The sequence below is a fragment of the Pleurodeles waltl genome, chromosome 7 (assembly GCF_031143425.1).
Source record: "Pleurodeles waltl isolate 20211129_DDA chromosome 7, aPleWal1.hap1.20221129, whole genome shotgun sequence".
Taxonomy (NCBI): Eukaryota; Metazoa; Chordata; class Amphibia; order Caudata; family Salamandridae; genus Pleurodeles; species Pleurodeles waltl.
In genome coordinates this window covers 1,431,676,391-1,431,698,762 of record NC_090446.1, presented here as the reverse complement: position 1 = coordinate 1,431,698,762, position 22,372 = coordinate 1,431,676,391, and the positions used below count along the sequence as shown (strand labels likewise).

Below are 22,372 nucleotides of genomic sequence, written 5' to 3'. Positions count from 1 at the left end.
TCAAAGGCTCACCTCCTTTGTGCCAACCCAGCAGGACACTCCAGCTAGTGGAGTTGCCTGCCCCCTCTGGCCAGGCCCCACTTTTGGCGGCAAGGCCGGAGAAAATAATGAGAAAAACAAGGAGGAGTCACTGGCCAGTCAGGACAGCCCCTAAGGTGTCCTGAGCTGAAGTGACTCTAACTTTTAGAAATCCTCCATCTTGCAGATGGAGGATTCCCCCAATAGGGTTAGGATTGTGACCCCCTCCCCTTGGGAGGAGGCACAAAGAGGGTGTACCCACCCTCAGGGCTAGTAGCCATTGGCTACTAACCCCCCAGACCTAAACACGCCCTTAAATTTAGTATTTAAGGGCTACCCTGAACCCTAGAAAATTAGATTCCTGCAACTACAAGAAGAAGGACTGCCTAGCTGAAAACCCCTGCAGAGGAAGACCAGAAGACGATAACTGCCTTGGCTCCAGAAACTCACCGGCCTGTCTCCTGCCTTCCAAAGATCCTGCTCCAGCGACGCCTTCCAAAGGGACCAGCGACCTCGACATCCTCTGAGGACTGCCCCTGCTTCGAAAAGACAAGAAACTCCCGAGGACAGCGGACCTGCTCCAAGAAAAGCTGCAACTTTGTTTCCAGCAGCTTTAAAGATCCCTGCAAGCTCCCCGCAAGAAGCGTGAGACTTGCAACACTGCACCGGCGACCCCGACTCGGCTGGTGGAGATCCGACACCTCAGGAGGGACCCCAGGACTACTCTGATACTGTGAGTACCAAAACCTGTCCCCCCTGAGCCCCCACAGCGCCGCCTGCAGAGGGAATCCCGAGGCTTCCCCTGACCGCGACTCTTTGAACCTAAAGTCCCGACGCCTGGGAGAGACCCTGCACCCGCAGCCCCCAGGACCTGAAGGACCGGACTTTCACTGGAGAAGTGACCCCCAGGAGTCCCTCTCCCTTGTCCAAGTGGAGGTTTCCCCGAGGAACCCCCCCCTTGCCTGCCTGCAGCGCTGAAGAGATCCCGAGATCTCTCATAGACTAACATTGCGAACCCGACGCTTGTTTCTACACTGCACCCGGCCGCCCCCGCGCCGCTGAGGGTGAAATTTCTGTGTGGACTTGTGTCCCCCCCGGTGCCCTACAAAACCCCCCTAGTCTGCCCTCCGAAGACGCGGGTACTTACCTGCAAGCAGACCGGAACCGGGGCACCCCCTTCTCTCCATTCTAGCCTATGTGTTTTGGGCACCACTTTGAACTCTGCACCTGACCGGCCCTGAGCTGCTGGTGTGGTGACTTTGGGGTTGCTCTGAACCCCCAACGGTGGGCTACCTTGGACCAAGAACTAAGCCCTGTAAGTGTCTTACTTACCTGGTTAACCTAACAAATACTTACCTCCCCCAGGAACTGTAAAATTGCACTAAGTGTCCACTTTTAAAACAGCTACTTGTGAATAACTTGAAAAGTATACATGCAATTTTGATGATTTGAAGTTCCTAAAGTACTTACCTGCAATACCTTTCGAATGAGATATTACATGTAGAATTTGAACCTGTGGTTCTTAAAATAAACTAAGAAAATATATTTTTCTATACAAAAACCTATTGGCTGGATTTGTCTCTGAGTGTGTGTACATCATTTATTGTCTATGTGTATGTACAACAAATGCTTAACACTACTCCTTGGATAAGCCTACTGCTCGACCACACTACCACAAAATAGAGCATTAGTATTATCTCTTTTTGCCACTATCTTACCTCTAAGGGGAACCCTTGGACTCTGTGCATGCTATTCCTTACTTTGAAATAGCACATACAGAGCCAACTTCCTACATTGGTGGATCAGCGGTGGGGTACAAGACTTTGCATTTGCTGGACTACTCAGCCAATACCTGATCACACGACAAATTCCAAAATTGTCATTAGAAATTCATTTTTGCAATTTGAAATTTTTCTAAATTCTTAAAAGTCCTGCTAGGGCCTTGTGTGTTAAGTCCCTGTTTAGCATTGTCTTTTTAGAGTTTAAAAGTTTGTTAAAAGTTTGAATTAGATTCTAGAAACAGTTTTAGATTCTTAAAAAAGTATTCCAACTCTTAGCAGAATAATGTCTGATACAGAGATGCAGGTGGTGGAACTCGACACCACACCTTACCTTCATCTTAAGATGAGGGAGCTAAGGTCTCTCTGTAATATAAAGAAAATAACCATTGGCTCCAGACCTACCAAAATTCAGCTCCAGGAGCTGTTGGCAGAGTTTGAAAAAGCCAACCCCTCTGAGGATGACTTCACAGAGGAAGAAATTAGTGACTTGGAGGGCAATTCCCCCCTTCCAGTCCTAAATAGGGAGACCAGGGCCTCTCAAGCCCTGTCTCCAAAAATGATAGTCAGAAATGTTGCTTCCCTCACAGGAGGGTCCAGCATTTCTGAAATCACTGAGGATGCTCTCAGTGAAGATGACCCCCTGTTAGCCAGGATGGTCAAAAGATTGGCTTTGGAAAAGCAGCTCCTAGCCATAGAAAGGGAAAGAAAAGAGATGGGCCTAGGTCCCATCAATGGTGGCAGCAACTTAAATAGGGTCAGAGATTCTCCTGACATCCTAAAAATCCCCAAAGGGATTGTAACAAAATATGAAGATGGTGATGACATCACCAAATGGTTCACAGCTTTTGAGAGGGCTTGTGTAACCAGAAAAGTGAACAGATCTCACTGGGGTGCTCTCCTTTGGGAAATGTTCACTGGAAAGTGTAGGGATAGACTCCTCACACTCTCTGGAAAAGATGCAGAATCTTATGACCTCATGAAGGGTACCCTGATTGAGGGCTTTGGATTCTCCACTGAGGAGTATAGAATTAGATTCAGGGGGGCTCAAAAATCCTCGAGCCAGACCTGGGTTGATTTTGTAGACTACTCAGTAAAAACACTAGATGGTTGGTTAACTGGAAATGAAGTGTGTGACTATGTTGGGCTTTATAATTTGTTTATGAAAGAACACATTTTAAGTAACTGCTTCAATGAAAAGTTGCATCAGTATCTGGTAGACCTAGGTCCAATTTCTCCCCAAGAATTGGGAAAGAAGGCAGACCACTGGGTCAAGACTAGGGTAACCAAAACTTCCACTGGGGGTGACCAAAAGAAAGGGGTTACAAAAACTCCCCAGGAGAAAGTGGGTGACACTAGAAACAAAGAAAAAGAGTCCTCTGTAGGCCCCCAAAAACCAGAACAGGTGGGTGGGCCCCAAGACACAACCCAAAACAAAGGTGGGTACCAGGGTAAGAACTGGGATGCCACTAAGGCCTGGTGCCACAACTGTAAACAGTCTGGGCACCACACCAAGGACACTTCTTGTCCCAAAACCAAACCCCAGAACAAAATTCCTGGGGTAACCAGTGTAGCCATGGGAGATGACTCCTCAGATGAGGAGGTCTTCCTAGCCTTCAACTGGAAACAGGGCCCAACAGGTGAGTTGGAGATTCCAGAGGGAAGTAGACACTTCCACCACCTACTGGTGAATGGAATCCCAACCACTGCCCTGAGAGACACTTGTGCCAGTCACACTATTGTGCATGACAGGCTGGTGCTCTCAAACCAGTACATCCCAGGTGAGACTGCCAGGGTAAGAGTTAGCCTAGACAGGGTCACTAAGAGGCCTGTGGCTTTAGTGCCCATAGAAGTGGGTGGCACTCTTAGCTGGAGAAGGGTAGTAGTCAGTACAGACCTCCCCCTTGATTGTCTCCTTGGAAATGACTACCCAGAGGTTAGTCAGAGCTCAAGAGAGGAACTGGTCCAGTGCCAGTCCTCTCCCAAGGATTCTGGAAGTCCTGCCTCTGCAGTAAATGCAAGCAGGCCCCAGAAGAAGAAGAAAAGAAAACAGAGTAGGAAGGGTGGACAACCTTTAGCCAAGGTTACAGCAAGCCAAGGAGATTCTGCTCCAGTAGGGGAGAACTCCAAAAATGGCCCTGATAAAGTCCAACCTGACCCACAAGAAGTCCTGGCTAGTCAGGCAACTGTTAAACCTGAGTGGGTGGCTCCTCAGCTAACAGAAGAAAGAGTGGAAGAAGGGTGTTTACTACAAGATGTGGTAACCCCCCACTCCAATACAGCAGACAGGCAACCTGAACCCAAAGAAGCCTGTAACTTAGCCCCTTCCCTTTTAGGTGAAGAGCTAAAGGTGTGGTTCTGGGCACTGACAGCTGTCAGTGGCCTCTGCTGGGTGTTAGCCTTTATGGCTGCACTATCCTTAGCATGGTGGTCTGACCCCATGCCAAATAGCAAGTTAGGCCCCCTGACCCTATTGGTCATGGTGGGGTTACTCCAGCTCTGGGTAACCTCTCTGGGTAAGCTAGGGGTAACCCTGGCCAAGATAAGGTTAGCAGAGGTGGATACCTCTAAGACCAAGATAGAAAGAATGGGTGGAGACATTGAAGAGGCAGACAAGAGGCAATTCAGACTAGGTCCTATCACTGTGGAAGTAGGTCAGTTCCCCAAAGGGAATGACCTGAACAGAAGGATGTAAGGCAGAGTAGGCCGTGCAACTAACCAGCCTATTTCTCCTACTCTTCCTCGCCTGACAGACTAGGAAGACTCTCCCAGCTTGGGCTGAGTCTCCTGGCCTGTGGGCTGGGGGGGGCTTGTGTAAAGAAATGGCTCCCTGTTGCAGTTACCCCCCACTTTTTGCCTGATACTGATGCTGACTTGACTGAGAAGAGTGCTGGGACCCTGCTAACCAGGCCCCAGCACCAGTGTTCCTTCACCTAAACTGTACCATTGTATCCACAATTGGCACACCCTGGCATTCAGATAAGTCCCTTGTAACTGGTACTTCTAGTACCAAGGGCCCTGATGCCAAGGAAGGTCTCTAAGGGCTGCAGCATGTCTTATGCCACCCTAGAGACCCCTCACTCAGCACAGACACACTGCTTACAAGCCTGTGTGTGCTAGTGAGAACAAAATGAGTAAGTCGACATGGCACTCCCCTCAGGGTGCCATGCCAGCCTCTCACTGCCTATGCAGTATAGGTAAGACACCCCTCTAGCAGGCCTTACAGCCCTAAGGCAGGGTGCACTATACCATAGGTGAGGGTACCAGTGCATGAGCATGGTACCCCTACAGTGTCTAAACAAAACCTTAGACATTGTAAGTGCAGGGTAGCCATAAGAGTATATGGTCTGGGAGTCTGTCAAACACGAACTCCACAGCACCATAATGGCTACACTGAAAACTGGGAAGTTTGGTATCAAACTTCTCAGCACAATAAATGCACACTGATGCCAGTGTACATTTTATTGTAAAATACACCCCAGAGGGCACCTTAGAGGTGCCCCCTGAAACTTAACCGACTACCTGTGTAGGCTGACTAGTTTTAGCAGCCTGCCACAAACCGAGACATGTTGCTGGCCCCATGGGGAGAGTGCCTTTGTCACTCTGAGGCCAGTAACAAAGCCTGCACTGGGTGGAGATGCTAACACCTCCCCCAGGCAGGAATTGTCACACCTGGCGGTGAGCCTCAAAGGCTCACCGCCTTTGTGCCAACCCAGCAGGACACTCCAGCTAGTGGAGTTGCCCGCCCCCTCCGGCCAGGCCCCACTTTTGGCGGCAAGGCCGGAGAAAATAATGAGAAAAACAAGGAGGAGTCGCTGGCCAGTCAGGACAGCCCCTAAGGTGTCCTGAGCTGAGGTGACTCTGACTTTTAGAAATCCTCCATCTTGCAGATGGAGGATTCCCCCAATAGGGTTAGGATTGTGACCCCCTCCCCTTGGGAGGAGGCACAAAGAGGGTGTACCCACCCTCAGGGCTAGTAGCCATTGGCTACTAACCCCCCAGACCTAAACACGCCCTTAAATTTAGTATTTAAGGGCTACCCTGAACCCTAGAAAATTAGATTCCTGCAACTACAAGAAGAAGGACTGCCTAGCTGAAAAACCCCTGCAGAGGAAGACCAGAAGACGACAACTGCCTTGGCTCCAGAAACTCACCGGCCTGTCTCCTGCCTTCCAAAGATCCTGCTCCAGCGACGCCTTCCAAAGGGACCAGCGACCTCGACATCCTCTGAGGACTGCCCCTGCTTCGAAAAGACAAGAAACTCCCGAGGACAGCGGACCTGCTCCAAGAAAAGCTGCAACTTTGTTTCCAGCAGCTTTAAAGATCCCTGCAAGCTCCCCGCAAGAAGCGTGAGACTTGCAACACTGCACCCGGCGACCCCGACTCGGCTGGTGGAGATCCGACACCTCAGGAGGGACCCCAGGACTACTCTGATACTGTGAGTACCAAAACCTGTCCCCCCTGAGCCCCCACAGCGCCGCCTGCAGAGGGAATCCCGAGGCTTCCCCTGACCGCGACTCTTTGAACCTAAAGTCCCGACGCCTGGGAGAGACCCTGCACCCGCAGCCCCCAGGACCTGAAGGACCGGACTTTCACTGGAGAAGTGACCCCCAGGAGTCCCTCTCCCTTGTCCAAGTGGAGGTTTCCCCGAGGAACCCCCCCCTTGCCTGCCTGCAGCGCTGAAGAGATCCCGAGATCTCTCATAGACTAACATTGCGAACCCGACGCTTGTTTCTACACTGCACCCGGCCGCCCCCGCGCCGCTGAGGGTGAAATTTCTGTGTGGACTTGTGTCCCCCCCGGTGCCCTACAAAACCCCCCTAGTCTGCCCTCCGAAGACGCGGGTACTTACCTGCAAGCAGACCGGAACCGGGGCACCCCCTTCTCTCCATTCTAGCCTATGTGTTTTGGGCACCACTTTGAACTCTGCACCTGACCGGCCCTGAGCTGCTGGTGTGGTGACTTTGGGGTTGCTCTGAACCCCCAACGGTGGGCTACCTTGGACCAAGAACTAAGCCCTGTAAGTGTCTTACTTACCTGGTTAACCTAACAAATACTTACCTCCCCTAGGAACTGTGAAAATTGCACTAAGTGTCCACTTTTAAAACAGCTACTTGTGAATAACTTGAAAAGTATACATGCAATTTTGATGATTTGAAGTTCCTAAAGTACTTACCTGCAATACCTTTCGAATGAGATATTACATGTAGAATTTGAACCTGTGGTTCTTAAAATAAACTAAGAAAAGATATTTTTCTATACAAAAACCTATTGGCTGGATTTGTCTCTGAGTGTGTGTACCTCATTTATTGTCTATGTGTATGTACAACAAATGCTTAACACTACTCCTTGGATAAGCCTACTGCTCGACCACACTACCACAAAATAGAGCATTAGTATTATCTCTTTTTGCCACTATCTTACCTCTAAGGGGAACCCTTGGACTCTGTGCATGCTATTCCTTACTTTGAAATAGCACATACAGAGCCAACTTCCTACAACTTCTTAAGAACTTAAGCGAACAGTACAATCTCAGCACCAAGAGTTGTGTACAGTATACGTCACAAACCTGCACGTTAAAGAACCTCCAGGAACACAACAATATCTCAACATCAACGACTACATATGCAACACCCACAGAAAAACTGTTACTAACAGACGCAGTTCCACACCAAGGAAATCTTCACCATTGTCAGAGTTCTCCTGCCCAACAGCCAAAGAGAACACTACTTCTCCACAGGAACTCTGCAAAGCTCTAGCGAATCACTTCCACAAGATATCCACCATCTACAGGAACTTCAAGCCCTAACCTACTGACCTCAAAAGTCTCCTCACTCCCATGGAAGCCTCCCCCGACCAGTATCTCACCGCATGGGAACAGCTCACCACACCGAAAACCATGGCCATCATGAACTCCATTCACTCGGGAGCCCCCATTGACCCCTGCCCCCAACGCCTCTTCAACTTAAGCAGTAAGAAAATCAGCCAGAAATTCACCACCATCCTCAACACATTTATTCACCACAGCCACCTTTCCAGTCGCATTTATTCACCACAGCCACCTTTCCAGTCGCATGCAAGCATGCACAAGTCAGACCTCTCCTAAAGAAACCCTCCGCTGACTCTAGCAAACTCCAGAACTACTGCTTCATCTCGCTGCTGCCTTTCCTTGACTAAGCCCTGGAGAAGGCCATCAAACGACAACTCACCGAACACTTGGAGAGAAACAACCTACTAGACGCCTCCCAATCTGGTTTCTGTACCAACTACAGACCTAAGACAGCCCTGATCACTGCCAAAGAAGACATCTGCACCCTACTTGACAGGGGAGAATCAGCAGCCCTGAGCCTCCTCAACCTCTGCAGCTTTCGACACCATATCCCACCACACACTCATCAAGACACTGCACCAGATCGGGATCAAGGGAGACACACTCAGATGGATTGCATCATTCCTCGTGGGACAAACGCAGCGAATCCGCCTACCTCCCTCCACCGCTGAGCCCAATAGCACCATCTCTGGTGTCCCTCAAGGTTCATCCCTCAGCTCCACCCTCTTCAACGCCTACATGACACCACTAGCCAACATCATCAGAACCCACAATCTCAACAATACATCCTATGCCGATGAGATCCACCTAATCCTCTCACTCTCAGCAGACCCCACAACCACTAAGATCAATTTCCACACTGCATTAAGAATGTTGCATACTGGATGAAGGCCAACTATCTGAAGCTCAACACTGACAAGTCTGAAGTGCTGATCTTTGGCAACTACACCTCCCCCTTTGACAACACCTGGTGGCCCGCTGAACTCGGACCCACTGCCAAAATATCAAAGACCACATACAGACACCTGCGTATCATCCTGGACAGCAAACTCACAAAGAAACAACAGATCAACGCAGTCTCCTCCGCCTGCTTTCAGACCCTTTGCATGCTTTGAAGAATCTTTGAATGGCACCCCATAAGCAAAAGAAACATAAGAAAAACACTCCTGCAAGCCTTGATCTCCAGCCGGCTGGACTACGGCAATGCACTGTACAAAGGAACCACCACTGAACTCATGAAAAGGCTTCAGATGCTATAGAAATCAACAGCCAGGCTGATTCTCAACCTGCCTAAACAGACCCACACCTGAGAAACCTCCACTGGCTCCTCAACCAGAAAAGATACCAATTCAAGATAGTGACACATGCCTACAAATCCCTCCACGATTAAGGACCAGCATACGTGAACCACAGCCTGAACTTCCACCAACCATCCAGAATCTTTCGCTTTACCTCCCTCGCCTTCACACATACCCGCGAGAGCGGACGCTGCTCCTTTGCCCACCTCTGCAAGTCCTGGAACGCCTTCTCCCTCCAAACATCACCCTCATTGCCGGACTTCAGGAAGAGTATCAGGACCTGACTCTTCGACAAAGCCCAGCAACCCTGCGCCTGGATACCCTCATGGGTGATCAGCTGAGTTTTACAGGAATTGATTGATTGATTTCTCTACCGCCGTCTCTCTTGATTTTTCCATCCCATTTTACTTTTAAGAGCCCTATAAAGCACCCAACTCAAATTCCTTCTTTTTCCACCATTTTGAACTCAAGTATCCGTTTCTGCATTCAATATCAAGGGCTTCCCCTTCAGTGTTGACTGTCAAACTGCTTATTCTGCACCTTCCTCTGATCCTCATCCACAGGCTTCTGCCAATGTCTCATGGTTTTACCTTTTCACTGGTATTGTTTTTTTATCTGTGTAACAAGTCCTTTGCCCTTTTATTTTCTCCATCTGTGTTTTTCAGAGTCAAGGGCTTAGTTTTTACCTTGCTGGTATCTGTTGTTTTAACCTCCAAAGGCTTTTCTTTTGGAGACATTTTTCGCTTGTGCTTTTCTAGCACCAAAAGAACGTTTTTCAATACGGTATTGGTTAAATCTGTGTCTCTGCAACTTGTGTGCTCCACATCACAATATTAAATATGTCCCCCATTGCCTCCTCAGTATGCTCTAGGGTGTCGAATCCCTCCTCAATTTTCGTAATCTGCCAAACAGCATTATGTGCCCACCTTTGTTTCTCTCTGAGCTTTAGAGTCCTCAGTTAAATGGCCACAGTCCTCGGACTAACTGTCCTTGGGGAAACTGATATTGCATCGCTTACCTTGTGAATCCATCTGTGCAAATTTTTACTGGCACTTTGGGCAGACTTTAATGTGTTTTTTTGTTTACATGCAAAAGTGCTAAAAATCCTTAAAGTGGAACAGCACCCTTTGAAGGTACATTATCTAACCCTTCTACAGTCAAAGTTATACCCAGAAAAACCTGCTGTCCTTTGCTCTACCGCCCATGGGGTATCCTATTCAAATGCATACTGTTTCAGTCCTGATGTTCGCCTCTGGAATGTTTGTACGTCACATTCCCAATATGGGTTGCTATGTTTTTTTTACTTTTAAACCAAAAGAAGAAAAAAGGAACTAAAAATGGAGGCTACGTGTGGAAGATTAGTGGGATTATGTCCAACATCCTACTGAGGCTTTTGGGGATTATGTCCAACATTATAGACCCGTCTATGGTGGGCACCCACAAATACAAGATAAATACTAAAACAGAATTTCTGACCCAAACACTAGATGGCAGAATACTACAAAGCATCTGAATTGAGAAGAGGGTCACGCTGCATAATCAATATTTTTCTGCAATGTTTCCATTTTGTTTGACTAAGTGGGCAACATGCCTTCAAGGACCTTGCCACTCCAGGAGAATTAAGGTTAATCAATGATTATCTAAGGGTGAGTAAATGTATCATGGCTTGATTTAAACCAGTTTATTCTATGGACACTAGATTATGGTCAGGTGGTTAAGCTTTAGTTTAATCTCAAATATAAAGACAAAATAAACCATACTATGATCAGGCCAGGACACCTGTACGATAGTTCGCGATATGGAGCTCTGAGATTTGGAGATAAATAGCCCAGCAGTGGTCTCTGGAGGAAGATGAATAGGAGACTATTTGTTGGAAGTCACATTTGTCCATCTCATGGATGATGGCTATCTAGAAGATACTGACAGAAAAGGCCCACCCTCATTTCAAATTTCTCACTGCTTTTGTCCCTTCCAGCTTCCACTCCTTTTTGCTATACCTCATCCAGTAGTTCTACTGATGCCTTCAGGATCTGTTTCCATTTCTGCACCTCTACGCTATGAAACTGCTTCTGCAGCTCAAGCATCTCCGCCCACTCAGCAGACGTCTGTGGAAACTTCCTGTACAGGGTCATAAAAACAGAACATTGTTTAAATATATGGGTGGAAAAACTGAAACCTTGCAAAGCCCTCATCCAAGTCTAGTGACCAAAGTAATATTCCTGAAATTAGGCTGCTTGAGGGCAGACAGTACAAATTCCGAGAACTCAAACCAGAATCTCTGACAAGTACCAATTCCTTATACTCTAATACCAGCCTAAACCCCACCTAACATTTCTGTTGTCCTAAATCACAAAATTAATAACAATACTCCAAGTCTCCATGCAAATACTATAAATGTTTATAATCAATGCTTACTCTGTTTTTTGTGTAGTAATTTACCACCTGTATAAATGTTATTAGGATTATTAATCTTAAAATTATGTTTTGCCCTAGATACATATGCCCTCACTTATATCTGAGGCATAAGGAAAACATTACCCACCTGTAATACTTTTGAACCCAATGGTGGAAAACAGAATCTGAAGAGGACAGATATTTTCAGGGAAACAGAATATGGATTTGAAACAGGAGGACTACTTTGAATTTAACTGCAAACCATCTTGGGCAGAAACCTCTTCCACTCTCACAGAAGGTTTTCAATCATGTTCTTGCCCTCACAAAACCTAGGTGCTCTATGACAAAGAAAGTGAAGCCCCGTGGCTCCGAAAAGCAAGGAATATGTTACTTACCTGTAAGCATCTGATCGTAACTTGTAGGGCTGTAGATTCATATGCTCTGCATACTCCTGCCATCTAATGTTGAGATCAGATGTTGCCAGTTCCTTTTGTTAAATGAAGCTTCAAGTCACAATATATACTGTCAATCCACCCTTAGAAGGAATGTGCACTGGGCACCAACTCCATTGTTAGGTTGTTTTCCACACAGAGGATAAGTGTAAGGAAGGAGTGGTTAGAGGCAAGAACATGGTGGTAAGGCAAACACTATATAAAGTAATATATTTACTGAAGGTTACAGAGATGTGCAAGCAACACACTGACTCCATGGAGGAGGGTGGTCACATGTGAATCTACATCCCTATAAGCCACGTCCAAGGCTTACAGGTTAAGCAACATATTCCGTTCATAACATGGATGGCTATAAATACACATGCTATGCATAAACTGCAAAGCAGTAGCCCCCAAAGTGGTGGCTAGTCAGTTTCTGGAACAGAGTTTTAATACTTTCTGCCCAACTTTAGCATGTTGATGGGCAATAATATTCACACAACAGTGTTAAGTAGAAGTGAGTGAAGTTGACCGTGCAGCTGCTTTCCAGATGCCAGCTATGGCACTATTCCCTAGAAATGCCATGGTTGCCTCGAATTCCAAGTACAATGTGGCCTAGGAACAGTAGGGAGAACCCCTCTGGCTTTAAGGTAGCATGTCTGGATACACTTGAGAATCCATCTAGCTATGCCAGCTTTTGATATGGGTTAGCTTTACGAGGTTTAGGAAAAGGAACACACAGCTGTTAAGTTTTATGAAAAGGTTTGGTTCAGTCAATGTAGTGCTCTAATGCTCTTTTAGCCATTTAGAATGTGAATAGCCCTTTCTACTACAGAGTCTGAGAGTGATCACCTAAGGAATACATTTGAGGTCTGTTCTAAGAATAAGTCTCTCAGTATGAACTTGGTGTAGGAAGCTGGCCTGGTGAGTGGTGAGCACCTATGGTGTTATGACCCTATACCAGGTCCAGTTATCCCCTATTAGTGAGGTGTAGTCAGTGTCTAGGAAGCCAGGCTCTCTAGAGGTAGCTGTAGGCGAGCAGCCAAGGCTTATCTAGGAGACATGCAAAGCTTATGCAATAACACTTACACATATGAAAGAACTACACAGTGTTACAAAAATAAATTTATTTTATTTTAGTGACACAAATACTAAAATACTTTATAAGCAATACTCTACTAGCAGGGGAGTAAACACACTATTATATACACCTTAGGAATCAGGAATGGGCATAGAAAGTAATAGAAAACAGTGAAATAACACTAAACAGAGACCCAAGGGGGAGACCAAACCATATGCTATAGAAAATAGAATGCTAAAGTTAAACCCCCACCCAAGTAAGTGAAATCTGTAGAGGGGAGCTGGAGGAACTAGGATCCCCAAAAGGTAAGCACCACATTGCCCCCCAGCGACCAGTAGAGATGAGGTAAGTACCTGGTTTTTCCCAAACCCACAGATAAACTTTGGAAAAGGTCTGTGCAAGAAGCAATCAAGACTGGAAGAGACAAAAGACAGATCCAGACAGAAGAGGACCTGCAAATGAAGGGGACCAACTCCAGTTCCAGCTGGAGTGTCCGGTTGGGGCAGGAGCCACTACCCACCCATCTGGAGATGCAGGACCAGGACGACAGTGAAGACCAGGAGTTGACTCTGCAGTACAGGAGCAGAGGAAGATTTCCAGAAGAGATGCAGTCGATGTCCCACGTCGGAAGAAGAGTTGCAGTCCGTCAGTGGTGTGGAAACACCACCAACAAGCCTTGGCAAAGGCAAGAGTTGCAGAAGAAAAGTTGCAGAGCTGCTGGGACCAGGATTGTCTGAGGGGACTCAACCCAAGGAAAGGAGTCCCAGGCGACCCTCAGCAGTGAGGAGAGTCAGAAGTCAAGGATGCATCCCCCACAGGCAACTCACATACAGCAGGCACAGGAATCGCATGGAGGCCCACTCAGCACACCTGGAAAGGTGTCCCACCTCGCTGGAGCAGCAGGCAGGAGACTATGCGTTGCAGAGAAGAGTGCTAGAGGCCAGGGTTACACGGAGCCTGAACATCCCTTGGAAGAAGAGCCAACAAGCCTTGGTAGCTGAAAGAGTCGCGGTGCACAGGGGTACTGTTCTGCAAGGAGAGGCAAAGACTCACCACCTCCAAAGTTGGACAGTGGTAGAGAGGACCAAGGGGACCACTCAAGACCACCATCTGTGTTGCAGGATCCACGCAGAGTTGCAGGAGAGAGGACCTACACAGCCGATCGTCGTTGCAGTTGGTGCCTGCGGATGCAGGGGAGTGACTTCTTCACTCCAAGGTAGATTCCTTCTTGCTTCTTAGTGCAGACTAAAGACTTGCCACCCTCAGAGGATGCACAGACGGGGAAATGTTGCAGTTGCTGGAAGGAGCCAGAGAAACTATGTGGCACAGCAAAGTTGTGGCTGGAGCTGCAGATTGTAGGTTCCTGTGAAGTCCAGTTGCGGTTCAAGTGGCCAGAAGTTGAAGTAAATGTTGCAGAGAAGTCCTGCTGGAATCCTGCATATGAATCTAAGGACCCAACAAGATGGAGTCCCTAGATAGCCCTAAAAGGGGGACTGGTCACCTAGCAGGGTGAGGACCTATCAGGCGGGGGCTGTGATGTCACATGCCTGACCTGGTCACTCAGATGCTCCCCGAGGCCTCTGCCCATCTTGGTTTAAAGATGGCAGGATCAAGTGGTCACCTGGAGGAGCTCTGGGCAACAGTCCTGGGGTGGTGATGGTCAGGGGAGTGGTAACTCCCCTTTCTATTGTCCAGTTTCGTGCCAGAGCAGGGATCAGGGGTCCCTGGGCTGCTGGAAACCAGTTTATGTGAGGAGAGCACTTTCAAAGCATACCAGTGGCTTGGGGAGGCTACCCCTCCCAAGCCACGTAATGAAAATGTCACTTACCCAGTGTACATCTGTTCGTGGCATCAGTCGCTGTATGTAAGGAAATGCCTCCTTGGCATGGTTGCCCCCTGACTTTTTGCCTTTGCTGATGCTATGTTTACAATTGAAAGTGTGCTGAGGCCTGCTAACCAGGCCCCAGCACCAGTGTTCTTTCCCTAACCTGTACTTTTGTATCCACAATTGGCAGACCCTGGCATCCAGATAAGTCCCTTGTAACTGGTACTTCTAGTACCAAGGGCCCTGATGCCAAGGAAGGTCTCTAAGGGCTGCAGCATGTCTTATGCCACCCTGGAGACCTCTCACTCAGCACAGACACACTGCTTGCCAGCTTGTGTGTGCTAGTGAGGACAAAACGAGTAAGTCGACATGGCACTCCCCTCAGGGTGCCATGCCAGCCTCTCACTGCCTATGCAGTATAGGTAAGACACCCCTCTAGCAGGCCTTACAGCCCTAAGGCAGGGTGCACTATACCATAGGTGAGGGTACCAGTGCATGAGCATGGTACCCCTACAGTGTCTAAACAAAACCTTAGACATTGTAAGTGCAGGGTAGCCATAAGAGTATATGGTCTGGGAGTTTGTCAAACACGAACTCCACAGCACCATAATGGCTACACTGAAAACTGGGAAGTTTGGTATCAAACTTCTCAGCACAATAAATGCACACTGATGCCAGTGTACATTTTATTGAGAAATACACCACAGAGGGCACCTTAGAGGTGCCCCCTGAAACTTAACCGACTATCTGTGTAGGCTGACTAGTTTTAGCAGCCTGCCACAAACCGAGACATGTTGCTGGCCCCATGGGGAGAGTGCCTTTGTCACTCTGAGGCCAGTAACAAAGCCTGCACTGGGTGGAGATGCTAACACCTCTCCCAGGCAGGAATTGTCACACCTGGCGGTGAGCCTCAAAGGCTCACCTCCTTTGTGCCAACCCAGCAGGACACTCCAGCTAGTGGAGTTGCCCGCCCCCTCCGGCCAGGCCCCACTTTTGGCGGCAAGGCCGGAGAAAATAATGAGAAAAACAAGGAGGAGTCACTGGCCAGTCAGGACAGCCCCTAAGGTGTCCTGAGCTGAAGTGACTCTAACTTTTAGAAATCCTCCATCTTGCAGATGGAGGATTCCCCCAATAGGGTTAGGATTGTGACCCCCTCCCCTTGGGAGGAGGCACAAAGAGGGTGTACCCACCCTCAGGGCTAGTAGCCATTGGCTACTAACCCCCCAGACCTAAACACGCCCTTAAATTTAGTATTTAAGGGCTACCCTGAACCCTAGAAAATTAGATTCCTGCAACTACAAGAAGAAGGACTGCCTAGCTGAAAAACCCCTGCAGAGGAAGACCAGAAGACGACAACTGCCTTGGCTCCAGAAACTCACCGGCCTGTCTCCTGCCTTCCAAAGATCCTGCTCCAGCGACGCCTTCCAAAGGGACCAGCGACCTCGACATCCTCTGAGGACTGCCCCGGCTTCGAAAAGACAAGAAACTCCCGAGGACAGCGGACCTGCTCCAAGAGAAGCTGCAACTTTGTTTCCAGCAGCTTTAAAGAACCCTGCAAGCTCCCCGCAAGAAGCGTGAGACTTGCAACACTGCACCCGGCGACCCCGACTCGGCTGGTGGAGATCCGACACCTCAGGAGGGACCCCAGGACTACTCTGATACTGTGAGTACCAAAACCTGTCCCCCCTGAGCCCCCACAGCGCCGCCTGCAGAGGGAATCCCGAGGCTTCCCCTGACCGCGACTCTTTGAACCTAAAGTCCCGACGCCTGGGAGAGACCCTGCACCCGCAGCCCCCAGGACCTGAAGGACCGGACTTTCACTGGAGAAGTGACCCCCAGGAGTCCCTCTCCCTTGCCCAAGTGGAGGTTTCCCCGAGGAATCCCCCCCTTGCCTGCCTGCAGCGCTGAAGAGATCCCGAGATCTCTCATAGACTAACATTGCGAACCCGACGCCTGTTCCTACACTGCACCCGGCCGCCCCCGCGCTGCTGAGGGTGAAATTTCTGTGTGGACTTGTGTCCCCCCCGGTGCCCTACAAAACCCCCCTGGTCTGCCCTCCGAAGACGCGGGTACTTACCTGCAAACAGACCGGAACCGGGGCACCCCCTTCTCTCCATTCTAGCCTATGTGTTTTGGGCACCACTTTGAACTCTGCACCTGACCGGCCCTGAGCTGCTGGTGTGGTGCCTTTGGGGTTGCTCTGAACCCCCAACGGTGGGCTACCTTGGACCAAGAACTAAGCCCTGTAAGTGTCTTACTTACCTGGTTAACCTAACCAATACTTACCTCCCCTAGGAACTGTGAAAATTGCACTAAGTGTCCACTTTTAAAACAGCTATTTGTGAATAACTTGAAAAGTATACATGCAATTTTGATGATTTGAAGTTCCTAAAGTACTTACCTGCAATACCTTTCGAAGGAGATATTACATGTAGAATTTGAACCTGTGGTTCTTAAAATAAACTAAGAAAAGATATTTTTCTATATAAAAACCTATTGGCTGGATTTGTCTCTGAGTGTGTGTACCTCATTTATTGTCTATGTGTATGTACAACAAATGCTTAACACTACTCCTTGGATAAGCCTACTGCTCGACCACACTACCACAAAATAGAGCATTAGTATTATCTATTTTTACCACTATTTTACCTCTAAGGGGAACCCTTGGACTCTGTGCATGCTATTCCTTACTTCGAAATAGCACATACAGAGCCAACTTCCTACATTGGTGGATCAGCGGTGGGGTACAAGACTTTGCATTTGCTGGACTACTCAGCCAATACCTGATCACACGACAAATTCCAAAATTGTCATTAGAAATTGATTTTTGCAATTTGAAAAGTTTTCTAAATTCTTAAAAGACCTGCTAGGGCCTTGTGTTAGATCCTGTTTAGCATTTCTTTTAGAGTGTAAAAGTTTGTAAAAGTTTGAATTAGATTCTAGAACCAGTTTTAGATTCTTAAAAAGTATTCCAACTTTTAGAAGCAAAATGTCTAGCACAGATGTGACTGTGGTGGAACTCGACACCACACCTTACCTCCATCTACAGATGAGAGAGCTAAGGTCACTCTGTAAACTAAAGAAAATAGCAATGGGCCCCAAACCTACCAAAGTACAGCTCCAGGAGCTTTTGGCAGAGTTTGAAAAGGCCAACCCCTCTGAGGATGGCAACTCAGAGGATGAAGATAGTGACTTGGAGGGAAATTCCCCCCCTCCAGTCCTACTTAGGGAGAGCAGGGCTTCTCAAGCCCTGACTCCACAAATAATAGTCAGAGATGCTGGTTCCCTCACAGGAGGGACCAACAACTCTGAAATCACTGAGGATAACTCCAGTGAAGAGGACATCCAGTTAGCCAGGATGGCCAAAAGATTGGCTTTGGAAAGGCAGATCCTAGCCATAGAGAGGGAAAGACAAGAGATGGGCCTAGGACCCATCAATGGTGGCAGCAATATAAATAGGGTCAGAGATTCTCCTGACATGTTGAAAATCCCCAAAGGGATTGTAACTAAATATGAAGATGGTGATGACATCACCAAATGGTTCACAGCTTTTGAGAGGGCTTGTGTAACCAGAAAAGTGAACAAATCTCACTGGGGTGCTCTCCTTTGGGAAATGTTCACAGGAAAGTGTAGGGATAGACTCCTCACACTCTCTGGACAAGATGCAGAATCTTATGACCTCATGAAGGGTACCCTGATTGAGGGCTTTGGATTCTCCACTGAGGAGTATAGGATTAGATTCAGGGGGGCTCAAAAATCCTCGAGCCAGACCTGGGTTGACTTTGTAGACTACTCAGTGAAAACACTAGATGGTTGGATTCAAGGCAGTGGTGTAAGTAATTATGATGGGCTGTACAATTTATTTGTGAAAGAACACCTGTTAAGTAATTGTTTCAATGATAAACTGCATCAGCATCTGGTAGACCTAGGACCAATTTCTCCCCAAGAATTGGGAAAGAAGGCGGACCATTGGGTCAAGACAAGGGTGTCCAAGACTTCAACAGGGGGTGACCAAAAGAAAGGGGTCACAAAGACTCCCCAGGGGAAGGGTGATGAGACAACCAAAACTAAAAATAGTAAAGAGTCTTCTACAGGCCCCCAAAAACCTGCACAGGAGGGTGGGCCCAGAGCCTCTTCACAAACCAATGGGTACAAGGGTAAAAACTTTGATCCCAAAAAGGCCTGGTGTCATAGCTGTAAACAGCATGGACACCAAACTGGAGACAAGGCCTGTCCCAAGAAAGGTTCCACTCCAAACTCCCATCCAGGTAACACTGGTATGGCTAGTCTCCAAGTGGGATCAACAGTGTGCCCAGAGCAAATCAGGGTCCACACTGAAGCTACTCTAGTTTCTGAGGGTGGGGTGGATTTAGCCACACTAGCTGTCTGGCCGCCTAACATGCAAAAATACAGACAGCAACTCTTAATTAATGGGACTAGAATAGAGGGCCTGAGGGATACAGGTGCCAGTGTCACCATGGTGACAGAGAAACTGGTTTCCCCTGGCCAATACCTGACTGGAAAAACTTACACAGTCACCAACGCTGACAATCAGAGAAAAGTACATCCCATGGCAATGGTTACTTTAGAATGGGGAGGGGTCAATGGCCTGAAACAGGTGGTGGTCTCCTCAAATATCCCAGTGGACTGTCTGCTTGGAAATGACCTGGAGTCCTCAGCATGGGCTGAGGTAGAACTAAAAACCCATGCAGCAATGCTGGGTATCCCTGAACTGGTGTGTGTGAAAACAAGAGCACAATGCAAGGCACAGGGTGAACAAGTAGAGCTGGAGTCTGGAAGAATGGCCCAGCCTACCAAGAGAACAGGAAAGTCAGTTGGGAAACCAACTGCAACACAGCAAAAGAAAGGGAACCTCTCTTCTCAGGAAGAAGTTCTGCCCTCTGAGGGAACTGAGCCTTTGGAGCTTGAACCTTATCAGGTTGAGCTCTTAGGCCCAGGGGGACCCTCAAGGGAGGAGCTGTGTAAGGGACAAGAAACCTGTCCCTCTCTTGAAGGCCTTAGGCAGCAAGCTGCTGAAGAGTCCAAAGGCAAGAAAAATGGAACGCATAGGGTCTATTGGGAAGATGGACTCCTGTACACTGAGGCCAGAGACCCCAAACCTGGTGCCACTAGGAGAGTGGTAGTGCCTCAGCTGTTCAGGAAGTTCATCCTAACATTGGCCCATGACATTCCCCTTGCTGGACATTTGGGACAAACCAAGACGTGGGAGAGGTTAGTCAACCACTTCTACTGGCCCAATATGTCCAACATGGTTAAGGAGTTTTGCCTCTCCTGCCCCACCTGTCAAGCCAGTGGTAAGACAGGTGGGCATCCAAAGGCCCCCCTCATTCCACTTCCAGTGGTGGGGGTGCCCTTTGAAAGAGTGGGTGTGGACATAGTTGGTCCACTAGAACCTCCCACAGCCTCAGGAAATATGTATATCCTGGTAGTAGTGGATCATGCTACCAGGTATCCTGAAGCTATTCCCCTTAGGTCGACTACTGCCCCTGCAGTAGCCAAGGCCCTCATTGGTATCTTTACCAGAGTGGGTTTCCCTAAGGAGGTGGTGTCTGACAGAGGTACCAACTTCATGTCAGCATACCTAAAGCACATGTGGAATGAGTGTGGAGTGACTTATAAATTCACTACACCATACCATCCCCAAACTAATGGCTTGGTTGAGAGATTCAACAAGACATTAAAAGGCATGATCATGGGGCTCCCAGAAAAGCTCAAAAGGAGATGGGATGTCCTCTTGCCATGTCTGCTTTTCGCTTACAGAGAGGTGCCACAGAAGGGAGTAGGATTCTCACCCTTTGAACTTCTGTTTGGTCATCCTGTAAGGGGACCACTTGCCCTTGTTAAAGAAGGCTGGGAGAGACCTCTCCATGAGCCTAAACAGGACATAGTGGACTATGTACTTGGCCTTCGCTCTAGAATGGCAGAGTACATGGAAAAGGCAACCAAAAACCTTGAGGCCAGCCAACAGCTCCAGAAGTTTTGGTATGACCAAAAGGCTGCACTGGTTGAGTTCCAACCAGGGCAGAAAGTCTGGGTTCTGGAGCCTGTGGCTCCCAGGGCACTCCAGGACAAATGGAGTGGCCCTTACCCAGTACTAGAAAGGAAGAGTCAGGTCACCTACTTGGTGGACCTGGGCACAAGCAGGAGCCCCAAGAGGGTGATCCATGTGAACCGCCTTAAGCTCTTCCATGACAGGGCTGATGTGAATCTGTTGATGGTAACAGATGAGGATCAGGAAGCAGAGAGTGAACCTCTCCCTGATCTTCTGTCATCAGACCCAAAAGATGGCACAGTAGATGGAGTGATCTACTCAGACACCCTCTCTGGCCAACAGCAAGCTGATTGTAGGAGAGTCCTACAACAGTTTCCTGAACTCTTCTCCTTAACCCCTGGTCAGACCCACCTGTGTACCCATGATGTGGACACAGGAGACAGCATGCCTGTCAAGAACAAAATCTTTAGGCAGTCTGACCATGTTAAAGAAAGCATCAAGGTGGAAGTCCACAAGATGCTGGAATTGGGAGTAATTGAGCGCTCTGACAGCCCCTGGGCTAGCCCAGTGGTCTTAGTCCCCAAACCTCACACCAAAGATGGAAAGAAAGAGATGAGGTTTTGTGTGGACTACAGAGGGCTCAATTCTGTCACCAAGACAGATGCTCATCCAATTCCAAGAGCTGATGAGCTCATTGATAAATTAGGTGCTGCCAAATTTCTAAGTACCTTTGACTTGACAGCAGGGTACTGGCAAATAAAAATGGCACCTGGAGCAAAAGAAAAGACAGCATTCTCCACACCTGATGGGCATTATCAGTTTACTGTTATGCCCTTTGGTTTAAAGAATGCCCCTGCCACCTTCCAAAGGTTGGTGAATCAAGTCCTTGCTGGCTTGGAGTCCTTTAGCACAGCTTATCTTGATGATATTGCTGTCTTTAGCTCCACCTGGCAGGATCACCTGGTCCACCTGAGGAAGGTTTTGAAGGCTCTGCAATCTGCAGGCCTCTCTATCAAGGCATCCAAATGCCAGATAGGGCAGGGAACTGTGGTTTACTTGGGACACCTTGTAGGTGGAGGCCAAGTTCAGCCACTCCAACCCAAGATCCAGACTATTCTGGACTGGGTAGCTCCAAAAACCCAGACTCAAGTCAGGGCATTCCTTGGCTTGACTGGGTACTACAGGAGGTTTGTGAAGGGATATGGATCCATTGTGACAGCCCTCACTGAACTCACCTCCAAGAAAATGCCCAAGAAAGTAAACTGGACTGTGGAATGCCAACAGGCCTTTGACACCCTGAAACAGGCAATGTGCTCAGCACCAGTTCTCAAAGCTCCAGATTATTCTAAGCAGTTCATTGTGCAGACTGATGCCTCTGAACATGGGATAGGGGCAGTTTTGTCCCAAACAAATGATGATGGCCTTGACCAGCCTGTTGCTTTCATTAGCAGGAGGTTACTCCCCAGGGAGCAGCGTTGGAGTGCCATTGAGAGGGAGGCCTTTGCTGTGGTTTGGTCCCTGAAGAAGCTGAGACCATACCTCTTTGGGACTCACTTCCTAGTTCAAACTGACCACAGACCTCTCAAATGGCTGATGCAAATGAAAGGTGAAAATCCTAAACTGTTGAGGTGGTCCATCTCCCTACAGGGAATGGACTTTATAGTGGAACACAGACCTGGGACTGCCCATGCCAATGCAGATGGC

General features: G+C 48.3%; 1 protein-coding gene across 2 annotated transcripts in view; it reads right to left on the bottom strand.

Annotated features, from left to right (window-relative positions):
• Window positions 1-22,372, bottom strand: part of GRAMD1A (GRAM domain containing 1A) — a 679,043-nt gene that overhangs the window by 9,339 nt on the left and 647,332 nt on the right. For both annotated transcript variants that reach the window (XM_069201060.1, XM_069201061.1), the window contains exon 18: window positions 10,922-11,042. In XM_069201060.1, the coding sequence (XP_069057161.1) occupies window positions 10,922-11,042 (121 nt within the window). The remainder of the gene's footprint in view (window positions 1-10,921; window positions 11,043-22,372) is intronic.